This window comes from Amyelois transitella, chromosome 26 (assembly GCF_032362555.1).
Source record: "Amyelois transitella isolate CPQ chromosome 26, ilAmyTran1.1, whole genome shotgun sequence".
NCBI lineage: Eukaryota > Metazoa > Arthropoda > Insecta > Lepidoptera > Pyralidae > Amyelois > Amyelois transitella.
The window spans coordinates 6,193,358-6,207,561 of NC_083529.1; the positions used below are offsets into that span (position 1 = coordinate 6,193,358).

General features: G+C 33.8%; 1 protein-coding gene across 1 annotated transcript; it reads left to right on the forward strand.

Moving 5' to 3' along the window:
- Positions 1 to 5,325: 5,325 nt before the first annotated feature.
- Positions 5,326 to 11,923, forward strand: LOC106131964 (chymotrypsinogen B). The gene is made up of 7 exons (XM_013331245.2): positions 5,326 to 5,806; positions 6,256 to 6,426; positions 7,403 to 7,634; positions 8,062 to 8,171; positions 9,012 to 9,179; positions 10,302 to 10,458; positions 11,580 to 11,923. Exons 1-7 carry the CDS (start codon positions 5,546 to 5,548, stop codon positions 11,804 to 11,806), a joined length of 1,326 nt encoding a protein of 441 aa, XP_013186699.2. The 5' UTR covers positions 5,326 to 5,545; the 3' UTR covers positions 11,807 to 11,923.
- Positions 11,924 to 14,204: the final 2,281 nt, after the last annotated feature.

Here is a 14,204-nt window from a genome sequence, read left to right on the forward strand (position 1 = left end):
AAATTGCGCTAATATTGTAAGAAATAAAAAAAAGTAGTGGTCATAAAATATTCAATAGCAATTTATAATTTTATGCCAAAGAATTTTCCCTTGAATTGTTAGAGAAAACGAGGTTCATTTTCTTAAAAATTCGCATTCAACAACAAGACAAACAAATGTATTTTATTTGCATTAGAAAGAGCGTCCGTCTCCCTAGTAAGGGTGACAATATCTTAGTAAAAAAAAATTTTTCTTATATAGTAAAATAACTATATAAGAATTTTTTTTGTTATTTTGTGAGAAAGGTGAATGTACTTCAACTTGTTTGTTTCTGTAAGTAACTACTTTGTTTCTTACCCATAGTATACTTATTATTTGTCCTTTTAGTTGAAATGAAGACTGTCAAGAGTTTATTTTGTTATACTTATAAGAATTCCTTGGCAAATACTGTAAGAGGTGTACTACTACCGTTGTATTTTTGGCGTAAATTAATAAATAAATAAAATACATACGCTTTGGAATTATCTATCCTTGGACACTAAAAAAGCACCTACCCTCAACATATTTAAAAATAATGTATTTAAGTTCCTGTCCAGTTGAGCACCTAGATTTAACGTCAGGAAATTTATCTTAGTTTATGTATGTTTATTTATGAATAAGTTTATACATATATATTTAGTGGATACGTATTACTACTTTGTACTGAATTATCTAGTTCTTTTATTGTTTGCCGGTTGACCGGAAGAGATCCCTTCATGGGATAAGTCCGCCATTGCAAGTGATTTGTTTCTTTTATAACTGTGTACTATTTTCTTGTTACTGTGTAAATTTCTATGCAATATAGATATTACAAACAAACAAACACATATATATCAAAGAAATGAAGAGGTACCTTTCCACTTGCCACGATATAATAGCCACCTCGTTAAAATTCTAGTTTTAACGAGGAGAAAGGATTCTGTACACTCTGTACATCAAATATATTTAAATTTGATTTTCCTTTTAAAAAAATTATTACTCTTATTTCAGTAAAATGAATGCATAATGTATTCCCTCGGCCGCATTTCGAATTATAAGTTTGGATTATTGTGAAGTTGTCGTTAATGAAGAAAATGCTGCAGTGCAGTTTGTTATCGTTTATTCTGTACGCTTTGGAAGCGGCACTTAACATAGCTTCATTATACGTAGCATTAGCATTATGTAATTGGTTGGACATCAACAAATTTGGTAAACCTAGAAGATGCAACAATTGTTTACAATGAATATATAAATACAGTTGTCAAATATGTTGGCCCTGTTTACCTCGTAAGTTATAAGCACGAGATTATAATATGTCCTTCATCTGTGTTATATGTAAGAATTTATATTTTTGCCGACTTAAATGACTCTCTCTTCAATGAATTAAATGGCAATTTTTTCTCCAATTTAGAAAAGTTGACTGGAAGAGATTGCTTTAGCGATAAGTCCGTCTTTGTACCATCTATATCTGCTTTGTGCTGTTTTGTATGTCTTACTCTTATGGTGCAATAAAGAGTTTTATCTATCTATCTATTTAAAACATAACATCTGGTCACCCTACCTGTGGCTATTCTATGCGCGGTATGCACTTCGCAAACTTCAGACTGTTTGTATCACAAACTATACTGGCATGTTATAGTAGCCGCAGATTTGTAAATAGTAAATTTAATAAAAGATTTTATTAAATTTCAGAAACATTCTCCATGTCACTCCCGAGGTCTATTATACATATATATGCCCGAAAGAAGAGAGAAGAATGAGAGTGAAGCGAAAAAAGTATGCAGGGATTGTGGCAAGTGGCAAGGATGTAGTCTCTGCCTGCGCTTTCGGGAACGAGGCGTGCTTAATGTATGTTTGTACTAGAGGCCGCCCGCAACTTCGCCCAGGAAACAATCCCACGGAAACTCCGGGATAAAAAGTAGCCTATATGTTATTCTGGGTCTTCAGCTACCTTCATACCAAATTTCATCGTAATCGGTTCAGTAGATTTTACGTGACAGAGTAACAAACATCCATATTGACATACAAACTGAAAAAAATACTTACTACAGGCCTTAATTATTACAGGCCTAGCTGTATTTGGGTCCAATAGATATTTATAAGATGTCATTGTCAGAGTTTCACAAAATGGAGAAATAAACCATCCACGCGAAGACCGACATCCGCGCGGACGGAGTCGCGGGCGGAAGCTAGTTTATAATATTATAGTAGGATAAACAGGCTCTATTAGGAGAACCTTGTACAATGATAGGTGTATCACCTCAACATACCTATGAACGTTCACACGACGAACCAGCTAAATCCATTAAGGATCATGTCCAAATCGCTAGTCATATAGGCATATGCAATTCCTTTATTACCTAGTAATTTGTGAAATAATAGATAGGTCGTTTATTAATTTAACGCAAAAATTTAAATTTAAAATAAAAGCGATTAATCTTGCATAGTACTATTATATACATACATATGGTCACGTCTATATCCCTTGCGGGGTAGACAGAGCCAACAGTCTTGAAAAGACTCGTAGGCCACGTTCAGCTGTTTGACTTAATGATAGAATTGAGATTCAAATAGTGACAGGTTGCTTGCCAATCGCCTCAAATGAGAAACCCCAAGCCTATCCCTTAGTCGCCTTTTACGACATCCACGGGAAAGAGATGGAGTGATCCTATTCTTTTTGCGCCGAAAGTCACTACACACACACTCCTTAAAAAAAATGAGTCTACATTCCAAGTTTATTTTTTCACTTAACTTTTAATATTCCGAGTTTCCATTCCATCCTACTCTATATATTTCTTTTTTTTTTATAACCGTTCGCAATTTATCCTAACCTTAAAGGCTACAGTAAAGTTTATTTCTACAGTATAAAGTTTACTATAGTAATACAACGTGCAATGTTTTATGAGACTTTAAATATTTTGTTGCCTTTTAAACCAAAGATGCAACTGAGTTGCGTTTACAGGTTTTTTAATCCCCGTAACGAAAGGAGGGTTATAAATTTGGTTTGTGAAATATACATAGATTAAAGTCACGCGTATATCCCTTGTGACTTTGACAGAGCCTACAATCTTTTCAGGGCTGAAAGGCCACGTTCAGCTGTATGGATTAATGATGGAATTGAGATTCAAATAGTGACAAATAGCCCTTTGCCTACAAGAAGCATCCCAAGTTTTTAAGCCGTTCCTTTAGTCGCCTTTAACGAAAACCTTAAGAAGATATGTAGTTGTTCTATGTATTCTGAAGTGCCGGCAACCACACGGTGTCTGATATCTGCTCGTTTTAAGTAATCTTGTTTCCACACTTGCCTAGAGCTAGTTTGGATTTTTCTCTGTCTGCCCCGTAAAGGAAAAACGTGTGATTAAATATTACGTATGTAAATCGAACAAGTTATATCCCAACTCTCTCATGGCATTTCTGAGATACATACATTAATTATTTCAATTATGGTATAACTAGAGGCCGCCCGCGACTTCGTCCGCGTGGAATCAATCCCGCGGGAACTCCGGGGTAAAAAGTATCCTTTATGTTATTCTGGGTCTTCAACTATCTACATACCAAATTTCATCGTAATCGAACCAGTTGTTTTTTGCATGAAAGAGTAACAAACATCCATTACTGAAATCCTGACATACACATAAACTTTCGCATTTATAATATTAGTAGGATATTAGTAGGATGTGGTTTCTTAGAAAACATTACCATTCAATAAATATTAAATGATTCTAAAACGTCAGACCAATCTTAAACAACCCCCCCCGCCAGGATAAAGATCGGGGATCTTATTAACATTATTATAGTATGGTATTAATTCAAATTCAAACGTTTATTGCCAACTATGAGTCATAAATATAATACAGGTGGTATGTATAATTTTGTTCGTATCATAGTAACTCGGTGAGTATTGCAAATGTAGTTAATTACAATAATAATGAATGATAATTATTTTACTTATATAAAACAATTTTGATTTAATTTATTAAGAGTTTATTTACTAAGAAATACTTAGTATAAGTACATATATAATCACGTCTATATCTCTTGCGGGGTAGACAGAGCTAACAGTCTTGTAAAGACTGATATACCTTCAGCTATTTGGCTTTAAGATAGAATTGAGATTCAAATAGTAACAGGTTGCTAGCCCATCGCCTAAAAAGAATCCCAAGTTTGTACGCCTATCCCTTAGGATGAATAATTTTCCCCGTTTTTTTCACATTTACCATTATTTCTTTGCGCTCCTTATAGTTGCAGTGTGATGTTATATAGCCTAAAGCCTTCCTCGATAAATGGTTTATTCGACGCAAAAGAATTTTCAATTCGAACTGAACTGAGATTAGCGCGTTCAAACAAATTAACTCTTCAGCTTTATAATATTATTATAGATTCCTTAGTCGCCTTTTATGACATTTATGGGAACGAGATCCTTTTTGTTCCCATAAATGTCATAAAAGGCGACTAAGGAATGGGGTTTATTCCAAAGTGCTTTTATTCCAAAGTGCTGGTACCTAACCACACGTTACTCTTTTTTTTTGTATCAGAATATTTATTTTATTTACTGTTAAAAAATTATATTATTTAGCAAGTTTTTAGATAAGATATGCACTTGTAGGTTGAATACTGGTTATGACTTCACGATACGTGTCGAACAAGGAAAATCGGCAAAATAACCTTAAGGTCATTTGATGTTGCAGCTTATTCTTTGTAGCAATATAAAATAATATCTAAAATTTTATGTCCACCCGTGTATCATTGAAGCAACAATAAAATCATACCTATGGTTTTACTTGCGGAGCCAAGAAATTCTATTAGACATATGTACTTAGCATATAGATTATATAATGACATCTATATCCCTTGCGGGGTAGATAGAGCTAACGGTCTTGTAAAGACTGATAGGCCAAGTTTAGCTGTTTGGCTTAATGATAGAATTGATTCAAATAGTGACAGGTTGCAAGCCCGTTGTCTAAAAGAAGAATCGCAAGTTTATAAGCCTATCCTTTAGTCGCCTCTTACGACATCCTAGGGAAAGAATGGTCATATATATATTTTTTAAATTGGTGCCTTATTTGTTAAATTTATTTAGGGAAAAAATAAGTCATTTATAACTGTAAAGAAGATAGCTCTATTATACAGATCTGTTATTTTACCAAGAACATAACTTATATAGCAACAGATATAGACGTGATTATATGTTATGTTATATAAAATTTGTAAAATGACTGCATCTCATGTGGTTAACAAATACCACATGAGACATTATACATTTTAACTCAACATACTCAGTGACTGTAACATAAATGGAATTCGCTTCGTGATAACAGTATAGCGAGCTGAGACGAATCGGGTTGTTGTGTCAATTCATCCAGTCATATTCCTAAAATTTACTGTATTATTGAAAAAAATCTTAAGTGAAAGAGTTAACAAGCTCTCAAGATGAAACACATTCAATGAAACCATAAAAATAAAAGACAATAACATTGATCCCAATGAAGAAATAAATAACCACAGTGACAATATTAACAGTGATGCAAAAGATATAACTATATAAGAAATGTATCGACATTTATTACTTATTTTTTTTCTGACATTACTTGAAAATATAAGTGGCGGTAAAGATTTAACTTCTTTTGCTTTAGTGGGGAATCCTATAGGTCGTGCAAGACCATGCAATGGAAATGACGATATTGAAGCAGTTTTTGAAGGGGGCCTACCACCAGAAGAAGAGAATAAGTATTCATTAAATTTGTATTACAATTTACCGAAATATTCAAGAGTGCATATACAGTTTGATTCTGAAGCTACAGTTTCTTTGGTAAGTATTTTTAACGTATAATCATGGAATTACACAAAGTTGTTGATAATACCAAACTACTCACAATTAATATTTTATCAAATATTCTCTTTAGATGTTTCAGGGAAAATTTTACTCTTTTGAAGTATAGACTATAGATTCAATGAATACATATTAATTAAACTTCTGTTAATAAGACTGAGGCTCATCCATTTAGTATTCATTTTTTTGTCGTTAATAACGGCAGTTATAATATTTAAAATACACCGCATAAAAAAGAGTTGGAGGTGGTAACTTGTATTTATCAATTTAACAAATGAAATTGTCGACTGAAGACCGACATGCATTTATTTTTTCGAAATTTGTTTATAATGAAACATCAGCATGTTATCATTTCCTCTATTTTCTTCATTTAAATCGATTATTATGAGATCTCCTTAGTCATTGGCTATTTCAATTAAATTTTATAGCACAACAAATCAGTCGCCAGAATTGATACCATCGGAGGGATCTTTCACATTTCATTCTTCAAAGATGCTGGATCTCTGATCATGACTGTTAAAGGTCCCAATATTGGCACTGTACCGTATCCAACCAGTATAGAAGCGAATCGCGTACAGTTATGTGAAGATCCTAATGTGGTAAGTACGTGTTCCATGTAACGCCTTTTTATCGATAATTTTATTCAAAATAACGTCATAAAATAGATGAAATATTTTTAATTTGTAATGTGGAGAGCCAAAGACTAGTATCAGCCTCTATCTCAGTTCAAATCCCTTAACAAGTTCGTAATTTTTCCTGTAATGCCGTATATATTTATTACTAATCACTTGTAACCAAAATAGGCCAATGAGAAATATACATATATTTTAATAAAGAGTACTTTGTTGAAAATCACAAAATTTGAATAAGGAAAACAAATTCCAATCACCAAATTCCAATTAAAATATAGTAATTACCTTAAATAAACGTGAGTCATTTTATTTAATCGACTTAACCAACATAAAAAATCTATTCAAATTTTAATAGCTGATGATATAGATTATGACGTAGCATTTAAACTTAAATTTATCTTTGACGTCGTGGTTACTGTAGTCGTTAAGTTCTCTTCTCTGTGCCAGGGTATGATAAAAGATGAACATTTTTTATTGCCCTGGGCCTTGGATATTTATCTATAATAGTATTTATTTATAAATTATCATTGATTCAGGGATTACAATCATTCTAGTCTAGCTTTCACCGCGATCCGATAATGTTTAGGTTGCAAAGGTTGCGGAGATCGGACTTGAGTCGCTTCATATAAAAACCTGACTTATCCAATTTAGGTTAATAGTGAAGAAGGCACCCTGGCTTCCTCTTCTAAGAGGTGAGGATGATACTGGAATTAACACCAAGAGATAGTTTGATCTTTTTATTTATATCTTCGCATCTCAAATTTACTTAAATGCTTACTCAATCTTTGAGGAGAGGATGTAAGCGGGATAAGGCAAGAGTTAGTATCGTGGTGTTACTATTCCATAATTAAACCTAAGTCAATATCTGTAATTTGATCAGTTCATTAGAAACTTAATTTGAGGCTCTCAATGTCGGTAATTTGACCTTTATTTGAAATTTCAGGGGTTCCTAGACAACATTCTTCAAGGATACAAAGATACAGCTCATTCTAGCACAGCGGTAAAGCAGACGGATTGCGGAAGAAGAAAGGTGCTACACACAGAGCTGATCTTCAACGGTCAACCCACGAAACCTGGGGACTGGCCGTGGCACGCTGCAATCTATACCTTGAAATACACCTCTGCTGAGTACATCTGCGGAGGCACATTGATTTCGAAGAATTTCGTCTTGACAGGTATTGTAAAAGAGGTGATCAGAAGACGAAAGAACTACTTCTTCATCTAATGATATGATTACATTTTAGACTTGAGTTACATTTGAAATTTGAAATGGAAGTATTCTTTTACTAGAAACATCTTTTATGTCATGGTGTATTCTTGGTTTAATATTCAGCCGCTGACCAGATTTATAGCCCGGGTTCTACTCAAAATAGTATGAATGTGATATTTTATATTTTGCTGAAATATTTCATCACTAAGCCCAATGTGGGCTTTAATCTTTTCGAGACTTTTAGCTCTATCTACGCCATAAGACAATATGTGTGGGTGTGAAGAGATTTGGAATATAATCATACAATTTTAAATTAAAGTTACCTGATATTCGAATTTTTTTATGTTTTCTTTATAATGCTTTAGAAATTTTAATAGTGTTTTTTTTTTCAGCTGGTCATTGTGTCACCATCAATGGTGTTCCCGTGTTACCAGAAATTATAAGCGTAATTTTGGGGAAATATAACCTGATTGGAGGTGACGTCGCTACGCAAGAAAGATTGGTAAATTCATTAAATTTTTATGTATGTTATGCAAGTGAATATGTCAGGATGTCAGTATGTATGTTTGTTACTCTTTCACGCAAGAACTACTGAACCGATTACGATGAAATTTGGTATTTAGGTAGCTGAAGACCCAGAATAATATATATGCTACTTTTGATACCGGAGTTCCAGCGGGATTGATTCCACGCGGACATAGTGTAGCGGGCGGCCTCTAGTATGTTATAAAATGTTTTGAAGATTATGAAATAGCAATCGTATAACCAACTCTTTCTCTCCTCATTGAACATTATCTGTATGTTAGAAAAGTAATTTATAAACATCATACTAAAAGCGTAAAATAATAACAAATCGCAAGTGATAGAGCTAATGATCTCATAATTTTTGCTGCAGGAAATATAATTATAATTGACCTTTTTGATAGCGAGTTTATCATTGCTCCTGTTGTGATTACTATTGTATACATTGCTTTCTTTCTTATCAAGTTGAACTTGCCTTGCCAAAGCCCGAGAATATCTTATTGAAACAACATATTATACATACATATAGTCACGTCTATATCCCTTGCGGGGTAGACATAGCCAACAGGCTTGAAAAGTCTGAATGGACACATTCAGCTATTTGGCTTAATGATTTAATTGAGATTCAAATAATGATAGGATGCCCGCCCATTGACTAAAAAAGAATCCCAAGTTTGTAAGCGTATCCCTTAGTCGCCTTTTACAACATCCATGGGAAAGAGATGGAGTGTTCCTATTCTTTTTTGTATTGGTGCCGGGAACCACACGGCTTAAAATGTTCTATAAAGCAAATTAAATAATAATTTCTATTTTTTTCTAGGTTCACCAAGTGATTGTCCATGAGGAGTTTTATTACAGGAAATTGGACAACGATATAGCGTTGCTTAAACTGAAGACTGAAGCTATTTATGATGACTACGTCCAACCGGCTTGTTTGTGGAACGTGGATGCTATCAAAAGGATACCCGCTGGAATTGTTTACGGCACAGTATGTGTTTCTTGGTGTAAAATACGTGATATTTATACTACGAAGATAAGACCTAGACGAACGTATCTTGATCAAATTAAGGTCAAAAGTACCCGAAACCGCCGAGCTTGCATGAAGAGAGTTATGAATGTGGATGAAGCGAAGGAATTATGCAGAGATCGTGGCAAGTGGAAAGAGGTAGTCTCTGCCTACCCCTCCGGGAAAGAGGCGTGATTTTAATGTATGTATTTATACTAGGTACAGTCGCCGGCTCACTACCACACCAAGTACCAGCGCACGTCTGTCCGCGATTGCCGCTCGCACGCAACTGTCAACTTGACATTTATAATACCAACTTGTGTGAGTGAGACAGCGTATTGTATCCATTACTAGATACAAACACTACACTTGGTATTCTTCTTTTAGGTGATGAACTTGTAACATGTTTCTATATCTGAATCTCAGCTGGCTGTATTCGGGGTTATATTTATTTATTAAATGAAGTTTTTACTTTGCACAAAATAGGACTTAATAGCAAAATTAGTGGACTTAATGCTAGAAGCATTATCTACCAGTTATCTATTGGGTCTGACAGAGAACTTTATGTGAGGTCAAACTAAATAAATATATTTATACCTAAACAAAATATAAAATAAAATATTTATAATGAACATATATAAAAACTAAAAAAATAAACAATATACATTAATAAATACGTGCAGCGATTACCGAAATTAGTGAAAAGGCTTATAAGTATAAAATACCCTCGCGACTCATGAGTTTTAGTCTAACCAAAACTATTACCTGAGTTTCAATAAAAAAAACACGTGCGTTTGTGTTTCAAAATTTTAAAACATTGTACGTATTTGAATCCCAATTCCATTAAGCTATATAACAGTTTATCGTGCAAAAGATATAAAGTATCTTAATGATTACAAGAATTGAGTACTAAAAAATTTACTTGTCAACACCTCTTTTTTAATTATTTATGTACACAAAATTATATACAGGAGCATTTAATGCAGTAATTGTAGTACAAAAGTGCAACTTACTTCAATAGAAATCTCTTCCAGTAGACTCATGAGAGTAGAGATTTTTGTTTGTTTTCAAGGGTATTATGAATTTTCTCTTCATTAATTTCAGGTTGCAGGTTGGGGACTCAATCACACCAAACAGCTGTCTAGCGCACTTCATCAGGCGACTTTACCCAAAATTGGAGATCAAACTTGTCTAAAGTCGAACCCAAATTTCTTTGGGAGAGTACTCAATGAGAGGAAGTTTTGTGCTGGTTATAGAAACGGTAAGATTCAGATCAAGGAAGAAAAAGTCTTCTCTTTTTAAACAGTTGTGAGGTGACTACAGGATAGAAGCGTTAAAAATTTGTATAAGAAAAGGCGTCTTGGTATCAGGGAGGTAGCTGATCGTAAAATTGTTCAAGACACCAAAGAATTATTAATAGTACTACACAAAGATATGTAAAATGCTACATTCTCGTTAATAGTAAGTAGGTATTGGTACACCCCGAACTCCAAAGTCTAAAACTCCTGAATGAAATAAAAACAGAGCAAAAGGGAAAATACGAATATAGAAAACGAATAGGACCATTTCATCTCTTTATTATTGATATCGTAAAAGGCGACTAGACGATAAGCATATAAACTTGGGATTCTTCTTGTAGGTGATGGGCTAGCAACCTGTCAATTTCTGAATCTCAATTCTATCACTAAGCCAAACAGCTGACATATAGTCACGTACATATCCCTTACAGGGTAGACAAAGCCAAAAGTCTTGAAGAGACTGATAGGCCACAATCAGCTTTTTAGCTTAATGAAAGAATTGAGATTGAAATAGTGACAGGTTGCTAGCCCATCGCCTAAAAGAAGAATCCCAAGTTTATAAGCCTATCCCTAAGTTGCCTTTTACGACATCCGTGGAAAAGAGAAGGAGTGGTCCTATTCCCTTTTATTGGTGCCGGGAACCACACGGCACAGAAGAAGCAACTACGATCTCAAAATCGAATCTCACAATCAAATGTTTGGTTAATATCTCCCCACATCATATAATAAACCTCTTAACTGTTAATGATATTCAAATTAAAAAAATATATTTGCTTGATATGAGTACCTACAACATACATACATACATACATATTATCACATCTATATCCCTTGCGGGGTAGACAGATCCAACAGTCTTGTAAAGACTGATAGGCCACGTTCAGCTATTTGGCTTTAAGATAGAATTGAGATTCAAATAGTGACAGGTTGCCAGCCCATCGCCTGAAAGAAGCATCCCAAGTTTGTAAGCCTAGCCCTTAGTCGCCTATTACGACATCCATGGTAGGCAGATGGGAGTGGTCCTATACTTTTTTCTATTGGTGCCGGGAACCACACAGTACCTACAACAAGGTTATATTTTCAGGTACCTCAGCATGCAATGGTGATAGCGGTGGTGGTTTCCACGTGTTCGTTCCGGACATATCCGGAGACACCTCAGCCAATGCGACAGGCGCTTATTACGTCAACGGCATAGTATCTTTAGCGGTGAGCCGGACAGATGCCAAAATTTGTGACACTTCTCAATACACGTTGTATACTAACGTAGCTGCGTTCACTGGCTGGATTGATGAGCATATAAGATCTTTGTGATGAGAATTTATTTACCTTTGAATTAAATTTGTATCAAGTCATAATTTTTTTCATTTCATTCTCAAAAAAACATACTTACTGTTATTTTTGTCGCAATACAAATAATCGGAAATCTATAATTGAAGAAAAATAAAATATAACATAAATTTTTTCCATTTTTATTTCCATGAAAATAGATGGAATATTATGTTAATTATGTAGAGTTTTTCTTCATTTATCTAAGAATTAAATTATAGTTAATTTTCGATAAAGTGAATTTTCAAAATGTTTTACTATTTCCTTCACCATTAAAAAAATATATGTCTTACATTTTGTTATTAAATATGTTATCTTCAGACATATGGATATTTCAAGCATTATCTAATATCAGCTATGTTATCGAAATCATAACTAAATCTTAAATAATCATGATCACGAAGACATTGCTGAAATGCCGTGTGGTTCTCGGCACCAATACAAAAAAGAATAGGACCACTCCTTCTCTTTCCCATGAATGTCGTAAAAAGCTACTAAGGGATAGGCTTACAAGCTTGGGATTCTTTTTTAGGCGATGGGCTAGCAACCTGTCACTATTTGTATCTCAATTCTATCATTTATCCAAATAGCTGAACGTGGCCATTCAGTCTTTTCAAGCCTGTTGGCTCTGTCTTCCCTGTAAGGGACATAGATGTGACCATATGTATGTATGTATGTATGAAGACCATACATACATATGGTCAAGTCTATATCCCTTTGTATGAAGAAATTGAAAACAAAGAATATTCAAAGTAATAATTTCATTTATTTCATATAAAATCGTATGTACAAAACTAAAAATACGGTAGGTACGCGTCACCTGCTAAGTTTCTAAGGTGTATTTACAATGTTTCGTCAAAGTCTTAATACATTGAGCTGTCTTATAACTAGGTTTACTATAGCACTACAAGTGCATTCTGAGTCTAAAACTTGTATCCGATGTTAGTCAGAATGGACACTGCTTTTCTGTTGATGAATTGTTCAAAATTAAAAGTCCTATCTCCTAAACTTCTGATTATGAAAAAATATATTGTCAAACGACTGCCGGAGAAATGTTACAGACTCATTATTACATTCACTTTTGCGGGAGAGTCAGCAAAATAAAGAAAATTGATAATAAGAAAGTTTCTATACTTATTAATACTAAACCGTGTACCGGTAACTTTCCTATAATGAACAGTAACATACATATAATCACGTCTATATCCCTTGCGGGGTAGACAGAGCCAACAATTATGAAAGGACTGATTGGCCACGTTCAGCTGTTTGGCTTAACGATAGAATTGAGATTCAAATAGTGACAGGTCGCTAGCCCATGGGGAGTGAATTGGCAATGATAGAATTAATTATATCATAAGCTATCACACAACACTGTGGGATTCCTTAAAAGAGGATTTACGTGGCAAGATACAAGGTTCAAACTCCACAAAAAAATAAAGAGGCATATTTGAAGAAAGATAAGAATTATAAGATGTAAAACTAAATTTTACCTACAAAATCACTGGCGTATTAGAATTAAGATTTACACTAGATTATATAATATACCTTTACAATCCGATTTATTGATATAGATTATAATGGAGTTTTAAGAGAGGAATCTGTATTACTTGATGATAATAATATAATTAGACTATTTAATTTTTTTTGTCATATAATTTATTATAAGCTTCTACCCTCATCTTCGCCAGCGCGAATTTAGCGCCACCTACAAAAGAATACAGGTTTTTCGCAAATTCCAAAGAAATTATAATTTTTATCCGGGATGAATAATCTATGTTATTAGCCAGACTCTTAATTTTATAAACGCAAACCTTCATGAAGATTTGCGTTTCAAACAAATAAATTTATTATTGCATTTATAATTCAGTTGGGTTTATTATATTGAATTTTATTATTCAGAAGAGTATTATAATGATTCTGTTCATTCTCTTATTACTTATTCAATCATTTTAAGTAGCTATGCTCCTGCGGAATTACCTAAAATTCTTTCAAGAACAAATGCCTGCATTATCCTTTACGAGATTCGTTGTCGTCTCGAGTGTGTTAAACAATCAGTCAGTCATCTTTCCGATAAAAAGTACCAGAATTGCAATGAAATTTAGAATGCGAAAGAATAATTAAATAATAAGTACGTTTTCTTCATGAAAAACTAGCTGTGCCCGCGACTCCGTCCGCGTGGATAAGTTGTTTTGGACATTGAATGATGATTCAAGAATTGAAGAAGTTTTTTTCACATATTCCACTTCTCTCTTTTCTAGTTGCAGCGTGATGTTATATAGCCTAAAGCCTTCCTCGAAAAACGGTCTATTCAACACAAGAAGAATTTTCCAATTTGAACCAGTAAGTTCCTGAGATTAGCGCGTTCAAACAAACAAACAAAATC

Coding starts and splice junctions, on each gene's coding strand:
- LOC106131964 (XM_013331245.2), top strand. CDS start 5,546: ATGTATCGACATTTATTACTTATTTTTTTTCTGACATTACTTGAAAAT. Junction 6,427..7,402: donor TATGTGAAGATCCTAATGTG/GTAAGTACGTGT, acceptor TTGAAATTTCAG/GGGTTCCTAGACAACATTCT. Junction 9,180..10,301: donor CTGGAATTGTTTACGGCACA/GTATGTGTTTCT, acceptor CATTAATTTCAG/GTTGCAGGTTGGGGACTCAA.